Here is a 27936-nt window from a genome sequence, read left to right as displayed (position 1 = left end):
CCAAAATAGCCGTTTATATTCTGTGTCCCAATACACCCACATGGAACTGAGTTTGTGCATCTCTTCCCAATTCTGCTGGGTGGCGCCTTACTGAAACGGGCCACAGTGGGAGTATTTACACCACGGAAACTGGCGAATGCTACAAAGCGGGGCTTTCCATCAGAGGGCTGGTTGTGAAGTATTTATCAGCAGGCCACTGCACCCCAGACTCTGGCATCCAGAAGCAACACAAGAGCCCTTTGTTAGAACCATGCTTTCTGCGTTTCTAAGGCAGAAAATCAGAGCAGGGCATGGTAGCCGGGTAAAGGGTCACTGCATTTTGGCTCTGTGACCAAGTTCTGGCCACTCACCCTTCCAGGCTGAGGGTACAAAGCAAAATGGCAGGGCCCCAGGGTAAGCTTGCTGCACGTACCCTGGGTGGAAAAAGCGCGAGAACAGACAAAGAGGTGGAAAAAGAGAAGGAAGATGTGGTATTAGAGTTTTCTGAACTCTGACCGGGAGGGAAGTGGCCCCATGTGAATGCCTACCACAGGCTACACTGTTCATAAACCACCTTGACACAACCGCCCTGGAAGGGGGTATTGCCACTCTCCTTTTATGGACAAGAAAACAGAGGCTCAGATATCAGGTGACTTGCCTCAGATCCCAAGCTAGCTGGTGACAAGGCCAGATCTGAACCAGGTCCATGTGGTGGCAGCAGGTGAGGAAAGAAAAGATGGTAGGAAGGAAGGGTGTCTGAGGTATTGCTCTCCTCCCCTGGGGTCCCCCGACCACCCCCAGGTCTTATTTCTTTGCAGCTTCAGGGCGGTCCTCACGACTGCCAGCCCTCTTCTCCCCTGTTACCTCTCACCTAGGTCAGTCTGCAGAGCTGACTTCCTCCCAGCCTCAAGCAAGACAGACAGCCCAAACCAGCCCGGTCACTTGAGTGGTAACACCTTTCAGTGGCCCCAGAGCAGGCTAGTGCCTGAGCCCTCCCTGCTGCCCTTCTGGACAGTGACCTCTTGACTGTCTCCTTAACCCCTGGCACTGTGCTCCTAAGAGGTACTCTCTTGTGAATGAGTAAAGCGGACGCTGGCTTGCTAGAGCCTCTGGGCTCAGGTCATTGTGAGCGGGAGACACATTCCCTAGTGAATGCAACAGATAGAAACCATGGGTCTGCAGTTTTTACCCCAGAATACAGCCTGCCCTAGGGTTTGGAGCCCCAGGAATGCAGCTTCTTCTGTTTTAACCCCTTTGGGGCTGGGTTCATGTAACTACGCTTCCCTGGGTCTCAACTGGAGACAAAGAACTAGAGACAGAAGAGAAGTGGCCACATCAGTCAGGCTGCAAGCGGAGACTGCTGCTCTGGTTAATGCTCAGAGACAGCCCAGGTCTTCTGGGCAGGCCAGAAGGGGTAGGAGGTGTCTGTGCGCACGTGTGTATGTGTGTAGGGGGGTGGTTCTCTGCTGCCCCTAGAGGTGGCCGTCAGGACTCACCCTCCCAGAGCCACAGGCCTGATGTGGGAGGACATTCTTGCTAGCACTCTATCACCTCGCTTCACCCACATCCTCATGAAGCCACATCCTCTGCACCAGGGTCTGAGAACGGCTTCTTGGGGCCGGGGGTGCAGAGGCGGCACCCTGTGATTGCTCTCCATCCCGCCCCTCCAGCGTGTCCCCCACACTGCAGCCAGAGTGCTCACTCAGAACTGCTGCTCTGATCACGCCACCCTCTGCCGAGCACCTGCTGTGGCTCCCTTGTACCTCAGGTTCTCCAGGACCTGCACTCTTCTCTTCTCTCTGCTTACACTTTTTGGCCACCTCATTCCTGGCTCACTTGTAAAACTGGAAAGCATGCAGGCGCCTTTGCATAGCTGTTATCTCTGCCTGGGATGTCTCCTCTTCTCCTCTGCATTCAAATAGGAAGCACCTATTCTTAGCCTCCTAACTGGCCTCCTGCTACCAGCCTTGACCCCTACAGTCTGTTCTGGACACAGCAGCTAAAAGAATCACACTTAAAAAAAAAAAAAAAGTAGATCACAGTTTGAAATTCAAGGCCTGGCAATGGCCTTCACTTCACTCAGGAGTCCCACTGGCCTACAAGCCCTCCCTGGACTGTGCTGATAGTTACTTCTCCACTCTCTCCAATGCGGCACAGATGGCTACTTCTCCCCCATTCCTTCTTCTGCAGTAAATAGACTTGCCTGAGTTTTAGCTTGGCACAGGGCTACTTGGAATGAGACTCCTTCATGCTGGGAGTCATGTGACTAACTGTTAGCCAGCAGGATATAAGTAGAAGGGTTCTATGTAACTGCTTGGTAAGAATCATTACAGGAATGGCTTACTCTATTTCACCCTTTACTTGTTACTGCTTGCTAAAATGTGCAAGTGATGGCTGGTGCTGTAGCAGCCACCTTGGGCTGTGAGATGACCTCAGAAAATGCTGACCACGTGTGGCAGAGCAGCAAGACAGGAGCCTGGGTCACTCTTATCGTCAAACACAGTATTACTTCTGGACTATCTATGGAATGTGAACTAAGAAACAAAATTAAAAATGTAAAGGCACGTTTATTTTTAGTTACTATGCTCAGGCTTCCTTGCTACTGTTTGATAACACAAAGCAATGTCCACCTCAGGGCACTGTGCATTTGCTGTTCCCTTGCCAGGGATGCATTTCCCCTAGATATCTGCAGGGCCTCCTCCCTCCCTTCCTTCAGGTTCCTGCTCAAGTGGCATCTCATCAGAGATGTCCCCTGACCACCCTGCATGACTTCACTCCTTTTTATTTTGTGCCGTCATGCTTTTTTAAAACCATCATGAATTCTACATATTTCCTTGTCTCCTTGCCTGTTTTTCTACTCTAGAACATAAGCTCCCACGAAGGCAAGGATTCAGTTTCTTGTTTCCTGCTGTACCCACACTGCCTAAAGGCTCACAGGCCCACGGTCCATTTTTGTGCAAGGGGAGCAAAGAATGTACTTTTACGTCCTTAAAACCTTGTAAATAATAAGCGGGAAAATAAGTAGAAGAGGAAATAAAAAAATTACTATTAGTGACAGAGTCTGTATGCAGCTTGCAATGCCTGAACTATTTACTATCTGGCCATTTAGAGAAAAAAACGTTTGCCAACCCTTGACCCCAGAACATGAATGGCATCTGGAAAGGCTTAATAAATACTTGAACAAAAGAATGAATATTTTAAAACAGCTTTAAATGACTTCTGACCTCAGGGAGACACTCAAATGTCTTCTCACACAGCATTTACACTGTTTTATTTTGTTTACACATCTGTCTTTTCTACCAAGCTGTGAGGTTATTTCCCACATGATGCTGGCCTTTGCATTCCCTGGGGACCTAGAACACTGTCAGGCACACAGTAGGTGCTTAACAGACAAAGAACAAACAACCATGTTGGTCTTCTTCATTCAGCACAGAGGCTCAATGAACATCTGTGCTGTGACTGAACAAAGGATGAATCGGAGACACCTAGAAACCCTTCCTGCTCTACACAGCGCGGGCCTCTTCCTGGGAACACACTGGGCTGAGTCATCGGCAGGCGCCTGTCCACCTTACACAAAGACTACTCCTTCTTGTCTATAGTAGGGACAGAGGCTCTGGTTAAGTCGGGGTCTGGGTAAGTCAGGTTGTGTGTCCAGAAAATTTAGCAGTTGCCACCTGCTTTTAACAACTGATGGTGGTCCAGTGGTACCACATACAATTGTCGGGACTCTGCTCAATGGACTGATCTACTCATTTCTGCGCCAACTCTCCTCACCAAGCTGCCAACCAATCTAGGATAACCATGAGCAGTGACAGGACCGGGGAGTGATGGGACTCACGGTGAACAAGACGTGAAGTCAGGAAATGAGGAGGGCAGGGGGCAGGGTGGGGGACTCTGAGCTGGCATGAGCAGGCCAGGTGCTGGCTCAGGGCTCAGGGACGGCGCTCCTTCCAAGACTTGCTCAGGGGCCAGGTCTGAGCCTCACTTACATCTCCTTCCTATTCTTCTCTAACAGTAGCCTTAGACTGTAGTTTCCTGCCACTAAGTGGCTCAGAAATGGAGCTGCTTTTTCAGCATCAGTTCTTTCAGGGCAGGTTACCTTCGTTTTACCCAGAGGGCTCAACTTATCAAAAACATCATACATTTGATCTACCAGGAGTCTCAAACTAGGCCACAGGCCACTAAGGGTTAGGTGGAGACACCCACTAGAGGACTGTGACATTGCAACCAGGCTTTATAATGCACAGTAATCACAGTGCTTAGAAGCTGATGCAGGTAGAACTAAGTTCTAGGAGTTACAAGCTGAAACCAAATATTTCTAGAAATGTCAGTATTGTGGTCCAGCAGGAAACAAGAGAGAAGGGAAAGGTCAGGAGAAAGGACAGCGGAAGGGCAGTTTTATCATTAAGGAAGTATTATACTATAAAATATCTTCGAAAGGTAAAAGCTTTCACCTACCACAAAAACTTTCTGTTTGGCTATTTCTTTTTTCTTCATGATGGTAGCTTTAGAATTTTTTAACTGATGAGTAATGGTAAAGTAGGACTTTATTTCTAGAAATTCACTATACTGTCTGTCTTGCTGAAAGAGCCCCCAAACAAGAGACTACTTTGATAAGTAAAGGGTAGAAAAGTCAGAAAGAGATGGTCCTTAAATAATCACATGCTCTGTTAAATTTTGGTAGGAGGATTTTTTTTCCTGCAGGATGAGCAGAATTTGAGACCACATTAGCCAAAGTCTGCAGGAACCAGCCAGCCAGCCACTACAGGCACATGCTGGAGAGATAAGCCTTCTTCAACTCACAATTCCGGCACAGAAACTGCAGGGCTTGGGCTGTCAACATTAAATCCTTTTTGAATTTAATCAGGGAGGCTTGTTCTAACCTAAAGAAAGTGTTCACAGGTCAGATAAAAAAATAAGGCCAATCCCAGCAAGGGTTCTTAGTCTGAATGAAGAAAGATGCTATTTTCCACCCAGTTGAACTATAAATAAATCTGTCCCCCATCATTGCAGGTGAATGATGCAACAGTGGTCACCACAAATTACAGAGCTCCTTCTTTCTTTTCCAGACCAGTCCCCTCATTAAGCCTCTTCTGACTGAATACCTTTGTTCTCACCAACCAGAGCTGTCTGTTTCCTGCCTCCCTCCCACCCATCCCCTCCCAGAAAGCCTCCGCACACTCAAAGCCAGGAGCTCTACTACCAGACTAAGACTGTGTGCTTCTCTTCTCCTCTCTGCTCTTTTCTAAGAAGCCTATCATTATCCTCAGGGCTCAAGGGCTATCTGTAGCTTTAGCAGGATGTCACGGCTCCGGCCAGTACCTATTAAGCTAGAAAGCAGAGCTATAAACAGACTGGGAAAAGGCTGGACTTCATGCATGACCCCATACCTTGAGGCCAAAGAGATGCAGTTCTTTTCTACTCTTCCGTGCAAGAATAGCCTTGGGGCCTGTAAAGCTGACCACAGGCCTGGTACCCAGGAGGAAGTAAAGGGATAAAAGATGTTGAATTTGGCATTATTAGAGATGCTGGATGAGAGCACCCTTGTGCTCTGAATGAATAACGGTAGCATAAAAAGAGCACACATATCCTTAGAGCAAGGCACACACTGTTCTAAGTGCTTTACATATTATTGTATTAATAAATCCTGTAATAATCCTACAAGGTAGAATACTATCCTTATCCTCATTTTACAGATGAGGAAACTGAGGCCCATGATAAAGAAGGCATCCTTTTTCACTTCAGGGATCTCTGCTTGGCCTTCTCTCCCCTCTTCCTTATCAACCCCCTCAAACTTCCTGGAGTTCCAGATAAAGAAAAGAATTTAGAAGTCTGGAAAGCTCTGAAGGCCATGTTGGTTCCAGATGTGGCACGGGCTTGGCCCTTTGCAGACGTGCAGGATGGTCTTGGGCTGCAGGAGGACAAAGTTGGGTGATTGTAAATCTAAGCTTATCAACCCCAGGTCTGTGAGGACTCAATCTTTCCTCTGCACATACTCAAAATCTCACCTTCTCTTTTCCCACAATTGCTCTTGATGAAAGAGTCATGCTGTCCAGGCAATGAAAGTGCACTAGGAAGGCAGAGAACTGACTATGTGGAAGTGAGTATGGGAGCTGCCTGCAAGAGCGGTCACCACTGCCCAGATCAGTGTCTGATCCAAGGAAGCCCACAGACAGGCCTGGCACTGAGGCTGGCGAATGGATCAGGCCCAAATCTACTGCATACTCGCGTTGCTGAGCTCGCACGCTGTCCCCTCAGCCCCAACTGCTCCTCAGCATCCATCCATCCATCCATCCACCCATCCAGCCAGCCATCCCATCGCTCTATACCCCATGTAGTGTCCAGGGCCTGGGACATTGGTCAGTAGGGATACATTAAACATCTAATCAATAGGAGAAACGGAAAATATTCTTACCAGATTTCTTTTTCCCAACATGTTCCCTGTATAGGAAAGAATAGGGGTGGGGAAGAGTAATGAGTCAGTATCTCTTTGGTACTGCTACGAATTATTCCATTAGGAAAAGGAGATTTCTCCCTCCCACATGTCCAGTGGATGAACCTAATTCCAAGTCAGCCCCAGGGACCCAGACCTCCTTAGAAGAAGGATTCCTTTTGATTTCCTCCCTTTGCTCTGGGGCCCTGGGGACAGCACGCCCACTCTGTTTGTGGCCGAGGGGGCTCCAGGGGGTTGATGGGCAGGGGGGGTATGCAATCTGAAAACAGGAGGGAGGCCCCCACGCCGCATGGGGCCCGAGGCCACCTCATCAGGCACGGGAGGCCTCACCTGCCCCGAGCAGTGCCCTGAGCTGAACAGTCGGAGCGGGAAACCCTCGGTGGTGAGTGGGATGCACTGCACATCTCCCTCACGGTGTCACACAGAACACTATTAAGGGTGGGAATCCATACAGAACGAGTAATCACTTCTTACACTTGTTAACCATGTCAGCTTATACACACAACTGCATTACGAACACAATGTTACAAATGAGGGTTTACAACATACTTTTAAGTAAACTGCCCCATTAGTAAAGAGCTTTCCAGTGCTACAGAAAGTAAGATGAGACAGTCAGTTGAGACACATATGGTGGCAACAGCAATATTAGCAAATACTTATTACTAAATTCCTGATAAAGCTGTTACCTTGTGCCAGGATCCTGCTAGGTATTTTGAGTTCACTCACTTAATACTCATAATAACCTCAGAAATAAGTACTCTCTAAATGCCCATTTTACAGATAAGGAAAATGAGACACAGAGAGGGTAAGTAACTTGCACAAGGCCACACAGCTTCTAAGTAGCACAGCCAGCATCTGAATCCAAGTCTATCTAAATTTTTAAGGACTGAGATACAATTCACTTGTCATAAATTTCATTCTTTTAAGGTATAGAATTTCACTTTTGTTTTTTTTTTTTTAGTATATTCACAAAGTTGTGCAACCACTGACAACATCAAATCCAGGAAATTTTCATCCAAAAAGAAACCCCTTAGCAGCTCCTCTCCATTTCCAGTCCTTCCAGCCCTTTGACAACTATTAACATGCTTGCTGTTCCTAAGGATTTGTCTATTCTGGACTTTCACTATGAATGGAATCATACAATAGGTGGCCTGTGACTGGTTTCTTTCATGTAACATAATGTTTTCAAGGGTCATCCATGCTGTAGCTCACACCAGCGTTTCACTCCATTCTATGGCTAAATAATATCCCATTGTGCGGATAAATCACACTCTCTCTGTTCCCGGACATTGGCATGGTTTCCACTTTTTGGCTATTATGAACAATGCTTTATGAACTTTGCACACAAATTTTCACGTACATATTTTTATTTCTCTTGGTTATATACATAGGGATGGAATCGCTGATGAAACAGTAACTCTAGGTTTAATTTTTGAGGAACTGTCAGGCTGTCTCCCTCAGCGGCTACACCATTTACATTCTCACCAGCAACGTAAGGAGGTTTCAATTCCTCCATGTGCTCAACACCACTTGTTACTGTGTTGTCTTTCTGAGTCCAGCCACGCTAGTGGGTATGAAGTGGTATCTCCCTGTGATCGGGACTTGCATTTTCTGATGGCTAAGGATGCTGATGCTTTTGAACTGTGGTACTGGAGAAGACTCTTGAGAGTCCCTTGGACTGCAAGGAGATCAAGCCAGTCCATCCTAAAGGAGATCAGTCCTTGGTGTTCATTGGAAGGACTGATGCTGAAGCTGAAACTCCAGTACTTTGGCCACCTGATGCAAAGAGCTGACTCATTGGAAAAGACCCTGATGCTGGGAGGGATTGGGGGCAGGAGGAGAAGGGGACGACAGAGGATGAGATAGCTGAATAGCATCACCGACTCGATGGACGTGAGTTTGAGTAAACTCTGGGAGCTGGTGATGGACAGGGAGGCCTGGCATGCAGCGATTCATGGGGTCGCAGAATTGGACATGACTGAGTGACTGAACTGTACTGAACTGACTGAAGGACGCTGAGCATCTTTTCATATGCCCACTGGCCATTTCTGTATCTTTTCTGAAGAAATGGGTTTTTCGTCATGTTTTGGTGTAATCTGAAAAGTTGGGGAGCAGGGAGCTAAGCTCGGGAGCCAGGGGCTGCCCTCCTGCATGTCTGGAAGCAGCAGCAGGGCTGGGCAGGTCAGGAGTGATGTCCTCTGGCCAGGTGTTGTCCAGCGAGGCCCAGCGTCACACCCCGTGTGGGGGAAGGTGAGGGTGACAGGGAATCTCCCGGCTCCCAGTCCCAGCCGTTCACTGCGGACAGGGTCAGAGTGCTGTCCCTGGACTGACCCCCAGGACGCTCCCATCACTGCGCTCCGCAGGTATGGAGACACGGAGGCCCGCAGAGGTGTGCTTCTCCCAGGACTGGAACGCGGCAGGCCTGGCTGGGGCTCACTGTCTGACCAAACCCCGACCGTCCTGCGGGTGGAGCTGTCCTTAAACGGCCGGGTTCAGGACACACCAGCAAAGGCCTCTTAAGTCTGCTTCTAAGCAGAGTGCCCTCTGCCCGCATGGCCCTCCAGGCTGTGACCTGGGCCGTGGTCCGGGACACCTGAAATGCCGGCTCCCGCCCTGCCGTGTTCCACCGCCACCGCCGCGCTGGCCCAGCTGGAGCGGGGAGTGAGGGGCAGCAGGGGCTCCTGGGGTCAAGCAGCAGCTTGTGTGGGCTCAAGCGAGTACGCTGTTTCTTCTGTGAGACTTGCTTAGGGTGATCCCAAGTTTTCCAAGGTATGGCAGCAAAAAACCTGCCTCTAAAAGCACCATTTGGAACCCATGATGTCTTTGCTTAGAAACTGTTGGGCAAATCTCCCAATCTCCACTGCAAGCCTCACTCAGGGCTGAGCGTCGGATACTTGATCAGGGACTAAGGCCACTGAACGGCTGCCCTCACAGTTCATTCCTCCCTGAACAGCAGCAGCTAGGTGACGCTGTCTGCTGGGGCCCCAGAGACACCCCGTGGGCTCTCAGCAACTAACTTCCTTCCTTCCATCTTTCCTCCCTTCCTTCCTCATCAAAGCCTGGCTTAAGGACAGGAAGGCATCACTAGGTAAGTATCTGTCATGTGCCTGACACCATTATCACCCTTTACGAGCAGGATACTGCTTAACCAAGATGTGAGCAAGGTTAGCTATGCCCACTTTACTGATGAGGACAGAGAAACTCAGAGAAGTCAAGTCACCTGTCCAAGGTCACACAGCAGGGAATGGACAGAGAGATAGGAAACTTCCCTTTCCTTCCAGGAAACCTCTTGGAACCAGGTAGATACACTCTGGGGGATGCTGGTTAGCTTATCTTAGCTGTCACTTTGTGCTTTTGGGGGGTACAGTCTAGGCTGCATTTTGTATTTTTAGTCTATGTTCTTATTTGTGTGTATGTGTTTGTGTGTGTACATGCAGACATGTATTCACATGCTCACATAGCCTTTCCCACCAGTATAGAAATCTCCTGAGGGCAGGTGCTATTTTTCTCTTGTATTATTCCTGAGGGAAGGAAGGAAAATGATCATTAAACACTACAGGTCGTGGTCTTTTTTATTTTCTGTTTTTAAATAACTGGAGCAGTGAGATTTCTTCTGGCAGTCAAAAAAGGTTATAACTGTAGAAAAATTTAGATTCTCAGCACATACCATAAGTTGGAATGAATTCTAATCGATTTGACGAGTAAATACTAAAAGAAACCCCAAACCATAAATCAACTAGAAAAAAATTAAGGGAACTATCTTGTGTCTGAATGATAAGTGCCCTTCTTAGACTGAAAGCAAGTGAAAGAAGTCACAACTGAAAAATCTGGGCACCAGATTTGACTTCACAAAAATATAAAACTTATGCATGTCATAAAACCCAGAAACAAAATATAAATGTATGATAAAAGAGAAAAATATTTACAATAAATACAGCAAAGCTAATTCCTTACTATATAAACAATAACAAAATATTCCTTACTATATACAATAGTAAAACCAACAAAAAAACCGAGCAAAGAGATTTTCCCCTTCCAACTACAAGTCAAGAACTTCTTACTCTTGAACTTTAATGCCAACCAGCTTCCCTCTTTCCTAGCTCAAAAAATGCCCACCAGCCCTTAAGGCTCCCAAAGGCAAGAACTGGGATTGTTTTCCAGGCTTTCAGCGTGGGTGGCACTTGTGGGAAACATTTAGGAAATTAACACACTTGAATGGGCTGACCTGTCTCTGTTGAGTTTTGCCCAGAGATGTGGGGGATGTGAGAGCCATCTGGAAGGCCTGCGAGGAAAGACTCTGGTCCTCCCATAGGAGAACAAGCATCTTCACACGGTAGCCACTCCTCCCAGGGACGTACAACAACCAAACAGACCAGCTAGCTTCCTTCTTAGCAACTCATAAAAGATTGCAGAACCCAAGCATCTTGGCCCTGGCAGCCAAGGAGATGTGAAAACTGTGTACTTACTACGTGCCAGGCACTGTCCTAAGCCCTTCACACATACGCCAAACCTCACAATGACTGTGGGTCCCACATCCATGGATTCAACCAACCTTGGATTGAAAATGTTTGGGAAAAAATTCCAGAAATTTCCAAAAAGCAAAACATAATTTGCTGTGTGCCTGGCAACTATTTATAGAGCATTTATATTGCATCAGATATTATAAGTAATCTAGAGATGATTTAATGTATATGAGAGGCTGTGCATAGGTTATATGCAAACACTGCACCATCTTATATAAGGGACTTAAGCATCCGTGGATTTTGCTATCTGTGGGGGGCCTTGGAACCAATTCCTTTGTCAATAATGACAGTACTATTATTCCCACCAAAGAAGGGAGGAAATGGATCCACCTGAAAAGTATAAGAACAAAACTCTAACTCCAGGAAACTGGAGAAAATCTATCTTTGGTATTTTCTAACATAATACCCAGGGGGCACCATCATGATTTCAGCCCCCAAACTCCAGAAAACCAGCTGCTGATCATGTCCTAATCTTCCCATTGGTATTTCTGTTCGGTCTCCCAGTAACCCCATAATGCAGGTGGGGCAGGTGATGCAGTCTCATTTCACAGATGAAGTAAGTGAGGCGGGAGGGGAGGGGATTGCTCTGCCCGGGGGGAACAGCTGGCTACCTGGCCAGCAGACTGGAAGCTCCCTGTGGGCACAGACTGCATCTGGCATGTCCTCTCCGTGTCCCCCGTGCCCAGCCCTTGGGCCTGGCCGTGGGCAGGTGCTCGATACCTATTTCCTGAACGAATGAACAATGCTGGCACCCCTGGGCTCAGACCTCCCGGCCCTGTGTCCCTTCTGCCAGCCCAAGCCAGCCAGTAAGTGGGGAAGGTCATGCCGTGGCACCAGCGAGCGTGATCAAGCCCCCACCCAGCCTCCCCGACACCCCAGGCCCTTGAGAGGGCTGGCTCCCACCCACGGGCCCCAGTGTCCTTCCTTCCTGCACACAAGTGGCCAGACCCTTCTCCAGCACAGCGGGCTGCCCCGGGCAGGCGTGGCCCTCTCCCATGTCTGCAGATGAGCTGGGGTGAGGCCTGCTCGGAGGCTGGGGACGCACGCACCACCCTCGCCAGGCAGGAGGCCGAGGGCATGCGAGCATTAACGCTCACAGGGGCGCCTGGGTGGCTGTTCTTAACTTCAGGTCCCTGAAAGGGACCCAACAGAACTGAGGGACTCCAGAAACTGGGGCGTTTTTGTTTTTTTTTTGAGAGAAGGAAGAAAGCTTTTATTGGGTTCTCTAAATGCTCTGTGATCCTCCTCAAAGTTAAGATCTCTGGGATGCTGAGACGAGGTAGAAGAAAATCTGGAAGTCACCGAATCCAGTGGATCAGGGAAGCCACACCCAGGTCAGCTCTGCCCCTCAGAGGCTGGCATTTTGCCTTTTCTCCCGTGGGTACTGAGTCAGGTTTGCGGAGTGCTGGCCAAGAGCTTCTCTCTGCATCTTGTCATTGGATTCTTGAGCAAAGCTGCAAGGGAGGTGCTATCAGATCCACCCCATGAGACAGGAGATGGGCGCAGGCGTGAGGAGCAGCCTGCCCAGAGCCACTCGGCTTAACAGTGGCCTAGCAATCCTCCCAGTGGGGGCCTATCGAGGGACATCCTGAACAACTCTGGGATATAACCAGCTATGGCTGGATACCCAGAGAGGAGAAAAGACCACGGGCCACCACTTTTTGAGCTCTTGGCAGGTTCCCGGAATTCCTACTTGTGGTAGCCACTCCATCGTCACTGTAACCATAAGCTGCAATGCTATTCCCATTTCACAGGGACGGAAATCAAGGCCCAGGCTACACAGCCCATGTGTGGTAGAGGCAAGATTTGAACCTGGATGTACCTGATTGCAAACCCAGACTCTTTCTCTTAAGTCTGGTTGTCCCTTTTGTGGAAGATATATACAGAGCTTACGTTCAGACTCAGGTAGATCTGAGGAAGAGTCACCTCACCTCTCCCAAACTGTGTGTCCTTGGGCAAGTATCCTTCATTACTGTGAACCTCAACTTCCTCACCTGGAAAATGGAATGACAACTCCTACCTGGCAGTTCTGTGAGACAATGAAGTAGGAACCGAACATGCTACACTCCATATCCTTGGATTCACCTCCCCTAGAGATGAGACTCGAAGTCAGGGTCTACAAGCCTGAACTGACAGTTTAACTCTTGACTGCCTGGGAGCACTGCAGACGAAGATCCCTTGGGGATATTTCACCATGTCTTGTTTTGTCCATAAAAGCTGGGAAATGTTGGCCAGGCACAAATGCTGAAGGCACCAGGAATGGAAATATCAGCCAGGATGGGCTGTAGGCCCAGAGCAGTTTTATACTTATCCTGCACCTTTCCAAAAAATCCCCGGGTTGGCAAGGCATTCCCTTGTGATGTTCTGATTCAAAAGATTTACTGGGGTCCCTGATGAAATGTCATCCCCCACACTTCTGTAGGCTGTCTCTGAGAAGCTATCTTCACTTATACTGTGCTTGTCACAGGAAACGATATTTATCACAGAAAGTTAAGCTTATCACCTGCGGATAGTTAAGCCATTAGTCCCGAGTGAGCAGCTCACTTCGGGTGACCTCCAAACTTGATTCTGCATGTCGCTCTGTGAGTGTGTATAAATGGCTTGATTCTACTTGTTAGAACTCTCTGCTGCTTTCACCTTACAGGGCTATTGAAAAACTAAGCTCTGTGTCTTCACCAGATTCACTTCCAGAAGGCAACGCGAGTCTTGCAAGCCTCACCTAATATTGAATCCATGAAAGCCTGGGTCACCACTGCTGCTCTGGGCAGTGAGTTACGCTCAGAGCTAAGAGGAACATTCGCACTCCTCCAAGAACTGTGCCTGGCTGGCACTTCTCAGCTCTTCCTGCCAGGGTGGCAGTGGACCCCCAAGCCTGCCAGCACTTGCTCCTATGACCCAGGACAGCCCAGCACCTGTGGTCTGTGTCCTCCACTCCCTCTACTGTGACTTCTCCATTAGACAGATCCCTTCTTTCTGCAAACACACAGGCATTTTCCCCCAAACGGGCTTTTTGAAAAAAGCACCACGCCTAAGTCAGCGTTTCCTGCGGGTGCCGTCCACTGCTGGAGTGAGACGGCCGGCGGGCAGGTGGTGTTGGATTCCATGCGATGTGCGCTGGACGGTGGGGGAGGAGCCGCCCGGCCCCTGGAAGCGCAGGCCATCTGCTGCAGGAGAACGCGATCAGACCCTGGTCCCGACACGAGCGACGGGGCCTCCAAGGGGCCCCCCTCACTCACGTCCCCGATGGTCGTGAGCACACCCGCCTTCGAGGACAGGGCACACAGTCCCCACCTCGGGGGCTCACCGACTCCCGTTCACGTGCCATGGGGAGCGCTAGGGAATTCAGAGGTGCACGCGGCCAGCTTCCGTCACCTGTAAAACTCACCTGCACCGCCTGTGGTCACTGAGGAGGCCATAAGAGGTGAGGCCTGGCAGGGGCTCCACTGAGAGAATCTAATTCCGTTTCTACTTAGCTTTCCTGTAATTGCTCCTGGGGCTGGCTGGCCCGGCAGGAAGGAGGGCTGTGAGAACACGCTGGAGGGAGATCCACAAACCAACTTACTCTCTGGGGGGGTTCAGGTCCTCCGGTCTTGTTTCAAAGAATTGCAGCACCTCATCACACTGGGAGATATACGGTGGCAGCTGGATCAGGGCCTGCAGGAGAGACACGCAGGCAAGCTCAGCGGAAGGGAAGAGTGGTCAGGATGCAGAAAGTCAAGACTCCATCATGATCACCCACCCCCCAGACTTTCAGACTCAGTAGGTCTGGAGTGGGGCCTGAGAATGTACAACTCTAGTAAGTTTCCTGGTGATGCTCCACTGGCTGGCTTAGGGAACACACACACACAGAATATATACACACACATATATTACAGGCATACTTCAACAAATAATATGTACATATTTAGACAAAACCATGAATTATGAACAAGGTCCTATTATATAGCACAGGGAACTATATTCAATATCTTGCAATAAACCATAATGGAACAGGATATGGAAAAGAATATATATATATCTGCATATAGCTAAACCACTTTGCTGTAACCAGAAGCTAACACAACGTTGTAAATCAACTATACTTCAATAAAAATGCCTTTAAAAATTGTGAACTTCGTGCCCTGTTCTCTACATCACCATCTCTACGGGATGCTCAGTGTCTGCTGGATGGAAATCTCATGCTTGACTCAACCAGCTGCCTACTGACTGGTGACGTTTACATTGCTTCCAACATGACAGGCCCACATGTCCTAACTCATGGATCTGAAGGGTTCAAGTGAAGTGACTATTTCATGATTGAGGTAGAGGTCAGAGAGGTTGAAATACCCGGGACATCCCACTGCTCATGTCCATGTTCATCTGCCCCCATGGTTCATCATTTAAAGGAGCCTCAACTGTCCCAACCAGCTAGATAAGCAGGTGGTGGTGGAGGGGGTGTGGGTGGAGACACAAAGTGGACCCAGGCATTTCTTATGCAATTTATCTACCAACAGCTATTTAATGATTCAACAGACATTTACTTTATGCCCAGCACTGACTGATTTCTGGGTCAAACAGGACAGAATTACAGGGTACATCCCATCAGGAAAGGATGTGAAACAAAGACCATGGCTCCAAAATGAATAAACAACTTAATTTAGCAAATATTCACTTAAGCCCCCTCTGGCACAGGTTCTGAGGATGCAAATCTGAGTGAAGTAGAGCTGTTTCATGTACACACTTTATTATAAACTTCTGAGCAGGCAGGGCCGGTGCAGACACATGAATTTAAGCAGCATGGGTGTGCTATGGGGTGAGGCGGGACCCTGATCTCGCCACAGAAGGCCTCATTCCCTGGGGTTTCTATGCCTTCTTACCATGCTGAGTGTGGAGTTTGGAGTGGAAAAGGTTTGTCTCGTATTTTCTGTGAAACAAGGCTCTAAAAGTCATCCCCACCCAAAGTGATTTTCTAACCCTGCCACTGGACGATGACGGAGTATGGAGAGATGGCTGCGGGGTCTCCAGTGTGGAACCTTCTACAGCATTTTCAGGGGGTATTTTGCCCCTACATGATTTATCTTCCTGGTTTTAGAGAACTTTTAGTTGTGGTAAAATATACATGATGTCATTACCACCCTTATCATTTTTATGTACCACTCAGGGGCATTGAGTACAGTCACGCATCACCACCATCAATCCCCAGATCTCTTCTCATCCTGGGAGACTGCAATCCTGCTCCCATCAAATGACAGCTCTTCACTCTCCTCCGGACCTGGCAACTGCCATTCACTTTCTGTGTGTGTGACTTTGACTACTGCAGGTACCTCATTCATATAAGGGCAATCATGCAGTACGTGTCTCCTTAGGACTGGCTGATTCACTTAGCATCATGACCTCAAGGTTCATCCACATAGTAGTATGCAGTGTGTGTCAGAATGTCCTGCCTTTTCAAGGCTAAATGGTATTCCATTGTATGTATAGGACACATTTTGTTAATTCACCCCTTGAGATTCCAGTGTGTTGCAGATCCAACAGGACCTTTGAATCAGGCTCTGACTTTAAGTCACCTCCCTTCTCCTCATGTATGACCTGGCCCAAACCTAAAGTGGAGCAGCGGGTGCATGTGTTTTAGCAGTGTGCCTTCCCTGGCCACTGTCAACTTTCTACAATGGATAAGGAAGATAAAGGATGCTGACTTGGAGGGCCTGGTATCTGTGACTCACTGATACTTTTTATTAGCCTTGCAGGATCTTCTGCCCTGCAGCAACTTTCCAGGACCAGTCTTATCCAGGCCAGAGGCAGAGAGCTCAGGAGGGAGAAAACGGATATCACCACCCCCCATCATTTCTGACCCCCTTCTCTTCTGGTTTGGAACAGTATTTACTCTCCTGCTATCCTGGGGCTCCCTGTGGGTCGTTCTTTCCTCTGAAATCCTGCAGTTCTTGCAGTTGGAACCACATAATGAAGGAGCTGATCATATGCTGAACTGTGGTGTGTCCTGGCTGCCTCGTGGGCAGAAATCTTGCGGCTCCCCCCAGACTGCAAACACAACATTCCCTTTCTGTGGGCTCAGCACTTGACGGCTCCTAAAATACATCTGTCTGCATCATGTCATATCATCCTGAGAGGGCTGGCCTACTCTAGAGATGGGGAAATGGGGGTTCTGGGGGGGTTAACTAGGACGCGGGGCCAAAGGAGCCGACTGCAGCTGCTCTACCTCAAATCTACGGAGGGCTTCCTCCTGCACCTTCCCCAGGTGCCTCGACAGTGCCAAGAGGGCCCTGGCATCTGGTCCAAAGTGTCTGCTGGATGAATGAGGATGAGGCCTGGAGGTGGCCACGTGGCCCTGGGCAAGCCCTGAGGTGGCCAGAGTCTCTGCCTAGAGGGGGCCTGTCTGCCAAAATGGGCAGAAATTCCAAGAGGCCAGTGAAGAAGGGACAATGAGGCCCACAGAAGACAAGACCAGGTTCTTGTCTGTTCCCGAGCAATTCCTAAGGAGGTAAAAGCCCAACCAAACCCTCGAGGCATAAAATAAAGCCAAGTTACTCATAAAGGGCGGTTCTGAATACTTTGATACTTCCAAAAACATGACCCAGGGCACAGCAATAGTTCTGCTTCTGAAATACCCCAGAATCATCTCGTGTTTGGTCAGTAATGACAGAGAATCACAGTCCCAGGAAAACTCTGGTTCTGTTCCCCGTGGAAGGGATGATGTGGCTACTTGTCATAGGGGCACAAGGAGAGGTGAGGAGAGCAAGTCCTGCTTGTCTGTGTAATGTCAGACAGGTCCTGGGTCCGCCCTGGCCACATTCTAGCACCTCTGAGCCTCAGTCTGCTGTCTGTAAAAGAGAAATAAGTAACACCCTACCTGGAGGGTTGTGCGACAGAACAAGTGAGCAAGTATCTATCATGTACTAGCTGCTTGATAAACATGTGGTTAACTCTTGGGCCCTCTGCACTGTACCAAGAGCAACAGTGTGCTGCTTGCAGGGGTGACTTTGGAGTCAGCGAGGTGATTCAGTTCAGGAACAATGCCTCAGCTATAGAGAGAGAGTGTGTCTTCAACAAAGTTCTAAGCGTACAGCACAGTGCTGTTGGCTGCGGTACACCAGATTTCTAGAGCTGATTCACCTTGCTTGACTGAAACCTTACGCCTATTGATTACTAGCTCCTCATTTTCCCCTCACCACCAGCCCCTGGAAACCACTTGTTTCACCTCTTCTCTTTTTAGGTCACGCCCTGCAGCATTCAGGATCTTAGCTCCCCAATCAGGGGTGGAAACTGTGCTCCCTGCACTGGGAGCGTTGCAGTCTTAGCCACTGGACGGCCAGGGAAGTCCCAACCATTTCACTCTTTGACTCCACAAATCTGACTATTTTAGATGTCTCAAGTAAGTGGAACCATACAGTATTTGGTCTTTCTGTGACTGGCTTATTTCACTTAGGACAGCGTCTTTAACTTAAGGTTTACCCCTGTTGCTGTGTATTGCTGAATTTCTTTGCATAGGCTGAATAGTATTCCATCGTATGCACAGGCCACAGGGAGGCTGTTTCTACATCTTGGCTGTTGTCAACAGTGCTGCAATGAACATGGGTGTGTTAATACCGCTTTCATATCCCGATTTCAATTCCTTTGACAAATACCCAGAAATAGGATTGGTTGACTACACGATAGCTCTATTTTTAACTTTTTGAGGATCCTCCACACTGTTTTGCATTCGGCTGCACTTTGCATTCCAGCACGGTGTGCGAGGGTGCCGATTTCCCTGTATCCTCACCGGCACGTTGTCTGGTGCCGTTGCTGTTTTTGATACCAGCCATCATGACAGATGTGAGGTGATATTATATTGTGGTTTTGATTTGCATTTCCCTGATGATTAGTGAAACTGAGCAACTCTTCATATACCTATCGGTCACTTGAGTATCTTCTCTGGAGAATTTCAAGCCATTAGCCTATTTAAATATTGGACTATTAGCTCTTTTTGTTTAATGAGATGTATGAGTTCTTTACGTATTTGGGGGATTACCTTCTTATCAGGTATGTAATTTGCAAATATTTGCTCCCATCTGGTAGCCTGCCTTTTTATTCTATAGATAGTATACTTTGTTGTGCAGAAGTTTTTTAGTTCAATGCATTCCCACTTCTTTATTTTTGTTTCTGTTGCCTGCACTTTTGGTGTCATATCCATGAGATCATTGCCAAGAGTGCTGAAATAAAGCCACGCATGTGGTTAACTGATCCTCAGCAAAGGCGCCAAGAATACATACAGGGACAGGACAGTCTCTTAAACAAATGGTCCTGGGAAAACTGATACCCATATGCAAAAAAAATGAAATCGTGTCTTTATCTTATATCATGCACAAAAATCAACTCAAAAGTGGACTAAAGACTTAAACATAAGACTGAAACTATACAATTGCTAGAAGAAAGTACTTCCCCAGCCTGCTTCCCACGAACATGACCAGGCTTTACAGACTTTCCTCTGGTAGTAGGTAACAGCAGCTGGCTAGATTTAAAAATATTTCTTGTTGCTGTTGCATTGCTGGTTTAATTTTTACTTTTGGGGTAAGTGAAATCAGTTTTACATTATGATTGTGATATAAAATTTCCTCTAAAATATATATTCTTTAAAAAGTTTAAAAAGTGAATTAATTGAAGAAACATATTCATAGTAATACAGGTGGTTGAATACGGTAAGAATCTCCAGGCGAAGCCTCAAGGGGCTGGAGTCTGATAGACACTGTTGTTACATTTTGCCTATGTTGTTGCTGTTAGTCGCTCAGTTGTGTCCGACTCTTTGTGACCCCATGGACTGTAGCCCACCAGGCTCCTCTATCCATAGCATTCTCCAGACAAGAGTACTGGAGTGGGTAGCCATTCCCTTCTCCAGGGGCTCTTCCCAACCCAGCGATGGAACCTGGGTCTCCTGCATTGGAGGCAGATTCTTTACCATCTGAGCCACCAGGGAAGTCCCCACACTGCCTACAGCACAGTAGAGGCGGTGGGGGAGGGATGGATTGGGAGTTTGGGGTTAGCAGATACAAACTATTATATATAGCATGGTTAAATAACAAGGTCCTACTAGATAGCACAGGGAACTATATTCAATATCCTGCAATAAACCAGAATGCAAGACTATGAGAAAGAACACGTGTGCAAAGCTGACTCATTCTGCTGTGCAGCAGATACTAACACAACACTGTAAATCAATTACACTTGAATAAAATTAAAAAGTCAGGTACTATGGCATGAGCATAAACACTCACAAACTCGTGGAAATGCATGTGTGTGTGTCAAAGTAACCTATACCCTGATAATGGTGAGTTATTATCTGAAGGACCTTCATCAGGAATGAACACTTTAGCAAGTTACAGACTCTAATCACAAGTTCTCACGTCAGAAAAGGCAACTTTGGGGCTTCAGGTATATCCCCCTCTGACCAACACCAGAGCCTCTATCCACTAGCATAACAGTTGTCAGAAATAATTTTCACTGGTAAAATGAGGGGTGGCCCTTGCATGAACAGAACGTGGTTAGCCCAGCATTAAACACCCTTCGACATGGTGTCCCGGCTCTCGGATTCTGAATCCTCTGTGTTCAGCCTCTTCCTGAAGATTTTCCTGTCACACCATGGTTAGGATTAGCTGATCCTGCCACTATGATATCATTGCATCTGTCTTGAGAAAACTTTCATGCAAAGTGGTGTCAGACAAGACAGCTGGTATTTCACCGAGTTTACAGAACAACTTGAGAAGCTGTCTGGGGAACTGCTTGATAACAAACGCTTGTGTGTGGGGAAGGATTTGGCCGAGTCTTGTTCTCATTGTGTCTTTTGATGAACAGAAGTTCTTGAACTTCACGTAGTCCAATAACTCCACCGTTTTATGCTTGGAACTTTTTGTGTCTTTAGAAGTCCCTCAATACCTTGAGATTATGAGGAATTTTTCTATTTTTATTTTCCAAAACCTTTTATAATTGCCTCTTACATTTAAGTCTTTAATGTACTTGGAAATGATTATATGTGTAGTGTGAGGCAGGAGTTAGTTATCCTTTTTGTTTTTTTTCCAATATAGACATCCATTTACTGAGGAATCCTATCTTTCCTCAATGATCTTACAAAGCTGCTTTTGTTAATATCAAAGTGTCCAAATACACATGGATCTGTTTTTGGGTTCTCTATTCTGTTGCAATGGTTAGTCTATCCTTGTGCTGATGGCATATTATGGTAATCACAGAAACTTTATAATAGGCCTGATTGAGCAGCAAGTTACTTCCTAGCTGGTAGGTAGTTATAGGGACATCTACAGCCCTCTTCTATCTTCATCTGTTGGAAATTGCCCAATTTCTACCAAAATAATGCTAAAACAGAGACTGATCACATTGGCTTAAGTCAGCTCACAATGATGTCAATAACAGAGCCCAAATGTTACATAAAGGTCTATGCAGTCTCTAAAAGACTTCACAGGCCTTGTGATACAAGACATAAAGTTTCATCTCCTTCCAGGAGGGCAGTTTCCTTGAAGCCAAGTTCAGGGAATCTGGCCAACCAAACCCCCCAAATATCTGCTCTGCTTCTTACGCTGCATTAATAGCTGGGGCGGTAACTTCCACGTGGCTCATATAACATAAGCAGTTTCTCCCCTATGGTTAATCCAGGTCAATTCATGATCTCTGGACTGCTCCAAGCAGAGCAGATGCAGGCAGCTGCTGCTGTCCCTTACTCCTCCAGGATTTTATACTTCCTCTTCCAAATCAAGTGTCTAGGGGTTCAGGGAACCCCGGGTTTGAGAGGAAGGTGTGACTCTGGAGAGAAGTTGGCTGGGCTGGGGAAGAAGCAGGAGAATGTGTACGGGCTGAGAGACAACACTTTCTGCGAAGGTACCAGGTGGAACTTTCCAGTTGGCTAAGATGACCCCAGAGTACGAAGTTTCTGCCAGCAGGGCCTGGACAGAGGAATTTCAGGCTCTAGAGATTTGGAAAAGGACAAAGAGAGGAAGATCTGAAATTTCCTCTGAGATCAGGGAGGCAGACGTGGTTTCTTTGTGCCTGAGAGACTGGCCCTGCCCCTCACCTCCATCCCTTTTAAAGGCATCCTCAGGAGAGGGAAAAAGTCTATTTCTGTGAAACATGAGCTTAGCTATTTCGGCCTCTTGAATTTGTACTTTCTTGTTGTTGTTGTTCAGCTGCTCAGTTGTGTCCACCTCTCTGTTGACCCCATGGACAGCAGCACGCCAGGCTTCCCTGTCCTTCACCATCTCCCTGAGCTTGCTCAAACTCATGTCCATTGAGTCGGTGATGCCATTCAACTGTCTTGTTCTCTGTCATCCCCTTCTCCTGCCCCCAATCTTTCCCAGCATCAGGATCTTTTCCAATGAGTCAGCTCTTCGCATCAGGGGGCCATCACTTTCTTAGAGAGGCGATAAGAGGTATGTGAGTGCTAAGTCCTAAAAGGCTCGGGTTTAACTCTCAAAGCCTCCAATACTGTTACTGCAAGTAACTTTACTGGGTCTTCATTTTCTCATCAACACAAAAAGAGAGAGAAAACCTCCTCCTCAAAGTTACTGCAGGGACAAAACAAGGTCATCTCTGATAAACAGCAGATGCACAGTGAGAAGTGATTTTCTGCCCTTTCGTGACATCCCCTGCCAAGAGAGGGGGCATCTGTCCCCGCACTGTTCCCCTTCAAATTTTTCAATAGACTTACTGAAGTAAAATTTATGCACCATAAAATTCACCCATTATAAGTGTACAATTCAATGATTCAAATTCAAATTATAGAGTTGGGCAATCATCACCACATTCTAGTTTTAGAACTTTTCCATCACCTCAAAAATTCCCCCAACCTCATCTGCAGTCAATCTCCATTTTCACCGCCCCAAGGCCCAGGAAACCACTGACCTGCTTTCTCTAAATCTGCCTTTTCTGCACATTTCATGTAAATGGAATCATACAATATGTAGCCTTTTGCATTTGGCTTCTTTCGCATAGCATCATGTTTTTGAGATTCATTCATTTTGCAGCACTGATCAGCACTGCACTGTCTAATAATACTCTACTGAATGCCTATTGAATTCTTTATCTATTCACCAGATTATAGACATAGAGATTGTTTCCACTTTGGGGCTATCATGAATTAATGCTATGATGAACAACTGCATCCAAGTCTCTGTGTGGATAGAAGTGTTCACTTCTTGTGAGTATATACCGGAGAGTAGTTGGGTGGTAAATGTTACTTTGGAAGAAACTGCCAAAACTGTTTTCCAAAGTAGGTTCCTTCATATGTCCCTGGTCATTTGGGCGTTGAAACTGTGTGCTTCCAATGCAGGGGGTGTGGGTTTGATCCCTGGTTGGGGAACTAAGATCCCGCTTGCCATGTGATGCGGCCACACGCCTAACAGAATGAGGAGCTCATTGCTCCACATCCTCACCAACTTTTGCTCTTGTGCCTTGTTGATTACAGGCATTTGGGGCGCTGTGTTGGCATCTTATGACGATTTTATTTCATCTTGCCCTAATGACTCAAGATGTTGAACAACTTTTTATGTGCTTAATAAGCATCGTTATGTCTTCATGGATGAAGTTGCTATTCACTCTTTTGTCCATTGTTAAACTGGCTGCCTTAAAAAAAAAACTATTTACTTATTTATATGCGTATTTATTTAATTTTTTTGACCATGCTGCATGGCATGAGGAATCTTAGTTCCCTGACCAGGGGCTGAACCTGTGTCCCCTGCAGAGGAAGCTTGGAGTCCCAACCACTGGACCACCAAGAAAGCCTTAAGCTGGTTGTCTTTTTATCTTGAAGTTGTAAGAGCTCTTTATATAGTCGTAACAAAAGTCCCTCCTCAGACATATGATTTACAAATATTTTCTCCTAATCTGTGGCATGTCTTTGAAGCACAGAAATGTATAAGTTTAATGAAGTCCAGTGTATCAATTCTTCTCTTTTGGTGCTGTATCTGTGAACTCTTGGCCTAAACCAAGGTCATGAAGATTCTCTTCTATGTTTGCTTCTAGAAGTTTTGTAGTTTTAGTTTTATGTCTAGGTCTGTGATCCATTTTGACTTGAGCTTGAGCTTTTGACTTGATTTTTTAAGCATGTGTGTGAGGTCAGGGTCCAATTTAATTAAAAAAAAATTTGTTTTGCATATGAATATCCCATCATTTGTTAAAAAGACTACACTACCCTTGTCCATTGAATTTCTTGGTATTTGTGTTGAAAATCAACTGAGTATAAATCTGAAGAGTTTACTTACGGACTCAATTCTCTTCCACTGGTTCATGTGCCTCTCTTTATACCAGTATCACTATCTTGATGACTGCGGCTTCATAAGAAGTTTGGAAAATGGGTAGTACAATTTTGTTCTTTTTCTTTTTTTCAAAATTGTTTTGGCTATTCTGAACTCTCTGTACTTCCCCATATACTTTAGGATCAGCTTGTTCATTTCCACAAAAAAGCCTACTAAGATTTTGGCAGAGTTTATACCAATTGATTCTGTAGATCAATTGGGGGAGAACTGCCATTTTAACACTATCGAGTCTTCCAATCCATGAGTATGGAATGTCTCTTCACTAAGTTAGTTTCTTTAATTTCTCTCAACAATGTTTTGCAGTTACAGCGTATAAACTGTATATTTCTTTTATTAAATTTATTCCCAATTACTCCATTCTTTTTGATGTTATTGTGAGTGAAATTATTTTCTTAATTTCATTTTTGGCATTTTCACTTCTAGTATATAGAAATACGATTGAGTTTTTAATATTTGTCTTGTAGCCTAAGCAAGTTCATTTATTAGTTTCTGCAGGCTTTTGTGGATCCCTTACGGTTTTTTATAGTAGAATCATGTCATCTGTGAATCAAGGCAGTTTTACTTCTTTCTTCCTTTTATTTGGCCATGCCGCACAGCATGCGGGATCCTAGTTTCCTGATCAGGGATTGAGCCTAAGCACTGGAAGTGTGGACTTCCTACCACTGGACCGCCAGGGAAACCCCTCCTTCTTCCTTTCTAATCCGTATTACCTGTATTTCTTTTTCTCGCCTGCTTACACCAGCCACAGTCTCCAGGCAAACACAGAACAGAGGAGGAGAGAGCAAACACACTTGCTTTGTTCCTGAGCTTAGGGGGAAAAAGCAGTCACTGCTCCATTTTTAAGGCAGTTTTCGCTATTCCCACCATTCTCCAATCAAACTGCTAGTGATTTTGAGTCACAGAAAAAAACCCTAAAGATTAAGGAAGCTAAACACAAGAAAAATAAGCTTCTTTCGCAACCACAACCTCAAATCAAACAAAATAAAAGCAAAAGGCAGACAGGCTCCACGTGGTTGAGAACATTCAAGGGACTGGAAGCCAGCTGCACTGTCCAACAACAGGAGTTGGCTGAATAACTTCTAGATCATTCACGCACAATGGAATACTATGAAGCCACTAAAAGAAGGTTCAAGGAGATTTTTTAATAGCATGGGAAATTCTTATAATACAAAAGAAAAGAGAAAGAGCGACAAAAATAACACATATGGGATGGTCTCAATGTCGTAATGAAAGGCACACAAAAAGAAAGGAAATATGTAAAAACCTTCATGACTGTTGCCTTTGAGTTGAAGGGTCATGGGTGTTGGTTTTTCTAATTTCTTTACATTTCTTTCACCTGTACAGATCTTTCACAATGGGCATCATTTAGTCAGAAAAAGAGAAGGGAAAAAAAAAACTATCCAAGGGGAAGACGGGACACAGGAAAGTACTGGAATTTCTCAGACTTACCTTACAGTATTCATCTATTGGTATCAGGCGTTTTACGGCCACGTCCCGAATGTGGCTTCGTCGGAAGAGAATTTTGCCTGTGGAGGACAAGAGTGCATACAGTGTTGAGAGGCAGTGGTGACCAGCTCTCGGCAGCTTGGGAGGATGAGGACGTGGCTGCCTCTGGTATGCTTGCGTGTGCGTGCTTGGTCACGTCTGGCTCTTTGGGGCCCCATGGACTGTAGCCCGTCAGGCTCCTCTGTCCATGGATTTTCTAGGCAAGAATACTTGAGTGGGTTGCCATTTCCTACTCCAGGGTATCTTCCCAACCTAGGGATCGAACCCTCGTCTCTTGGGTCTCCTGCACTGGCAGGCGAATTCTTTACCACTGCACCATCTGAGAAGTGGTCCCTAAATTCCTGGCTGCCATCAATACCCACTGCTGCTCATCTGCAGGGTTTGGATGACCCCATGCCCGGTCCCCCAAAACCCTGTCCACAGTTCTAGTACAAGGGTCTGACAGAGTGGGACTTAGTGGTTAAGTTTTGGTGAGATAGGGGAGACTGGAAGCGAGGAAGGAAGACCTGATGATCAGAGGCCCCCTGTCTAAATCTAACATTCTCAGACCGTGGGCAGTTCAGGGAACACTCAGATATGCCCTCACCCAACAGCTCAGCCTCCTTCCCCCCTCCTTCTTTGTATATTTCCTGCTCTCACCTGACGCTTCCCTGGTGTGCTGTACTCTCTCATAATGCAGTGCCTTTCCCTCTTCCTGGAATACCTTCCCCACCCAACCTCGCCCACTATCCCTGCTGGGAAACTCTTGCCCACTTCACATGGGCTATGAGTTCCTGTGTCTTTCAGAGCAGACTTGGTCGCCAAGGGGTGGGGGTGGATTGGGAGTTTGGGGTCAGCAGAGCAGACCAGTACATACAGGATGGATAAACAGCAAGGTCCTACTGAAGAGCACAGGGAACTACAGTCAATATCCTACGATAAACTATAATGGAAAAGAATATGAAAAAGTATATACAACTGAGTCACTCTCTGTATAGTAGAAATTAACACATTTTAAATCAACCACACTTTAATAAAAAAGAAAAAAGAGTTCCTGTCTCTTTCTTATTGTACACATCACACTGATGATTTGCAAGTTCTTCTTCCTTCCTACCAGTCACGGGGCTCTGCCCAAACAGGGGTTGACTGGGTTTTAGTCACTTCTGTGCCCCCGCCACATGGCGCTCACTCACGTCTGATCCACGTATGATGGTGGACTCTTCCTGCCAAGACAGCAAATCCCTCCGATCCCTTCCCCAGTCACTGTGGTCACAGAGGCTCCACGCCTCCCCCCACCGAACACTAACAGGAGGCCCACTCACTGCTTGCCTGCTGACACCTGAGTGCTGGGGTGTGATACCAGAGCCTCCAATGTGACACAGAGGCAGAGGATGTGGGTCACGGGCAAAGGCAAGTATATAAATGGTGTCACCAAGGGCCTTGGGAAATATCCAAGAGGCTGAAATGTTACAGGTGAGGTTTGTTTCAAGCAAATCAGTGGGTTCCCTCTGATCTGCCACTTCTCATGGGGAGATGGTGGCAAGGCTCAAGCACTGAAGATCCAGGCAGTGTGGCCACACCACACAGACAGTGGGCAGGCAAAACCAGAAATAAGACAGCAAGGAGGGCCGGGGGGAGCCGCAGACAAGCCCCCACACCACGCTTATGCAGGCGGACCAGGGGTCTCCAGGGCTCACAGAGGACGGCACGGGCAGGCCACAGCCCTCCAGACAGCGGAACTCGGACACCTACTGAGAACTTCACCTACTCCTGGTCCGAGGAGGTAGGTCATGGAAACAAATTTGGGTTACAAAACTGGCAGGGTGAGGAGAGACGGCGCTGGGGGCTGCTGTCTGCCTGGGTCACGCTTGGGTGAGCAGGGACAAGACGGCAGGAAAGGTCAACAAAGAATTTTGTCATAGGACAGAATTGGAAGGGATAATGGGAAACAGCCTCTGACTTTTGAAGATTTGCAATCCAAGGTGGTCAGGAGATTTGCACCCAAAGAGGCCATATGCTTAATGTCACATGTAAAATAATCGGACAACTTGCTCTTGGGCAAAAAGGCACAAGCAGGAAATTAGGTAGATAAGGTCGACCTAACAGTCATCCTTTTTTGCTCATTTCCATCAATTAAAAAAAACCCACAAGGAAAAAAAGAAAAACCCACAAGGAGATGAAATCAATATTCCTTAATAACAAAGCT

General features: G+C 46.8%; 1 protein-coding gene across 2 annotated transcripts in view; it reads right to left on the bottom strand.

The window, feature by feature from the left end:
* SH3PXD2B (SH3 and PX domains 2B) overlaps window positions 1-27936 on the bottom strand; it is a 122635-nt gene that overhangs the window by 41620 nt on the left and 53079 nt on the right. For both annotated transcript variants that reach the window (XM_065905144.1, XM_065905143.1), the window contains exons 4-6: window positions 25695-25771; window positions 14519-14610; window positions 6395-6420 (exon numbers count right to left, since the gene is read on the bottom strand). In XM_065905144.1, coding sequence (XP_065761216.1) covers window positions 6395-6420; window positions 14519-14610; window positions 25695-25771 — 195 coding nt within the window. The remainder of the gene's footprint in view (window positions 1-6394; window positions 6421-14518; window positions 14611-25694; window positions 25772-27936) is intronic.

This window comes from Muntiacus reevesi, chromosome 14 (genome assembly GCF_963930625.1).
Source record: "Muntiacus reevesi chromosome 14, mMunRee1.1, whole genome shotgun sequence".
In the NCBI taxonomy this organism is placed as follows: Eukaryota; Metazoa; Chordata; class Mammalia; order Artiodactyla; family Cervidae; genus Muntiacus; species Muntiacus reevesi.
The sequence above is the reverse complement of the archived record's forward strand: the minus strand, read 5'-3'. Positions and strand labels throughout refer to the sequence as shown.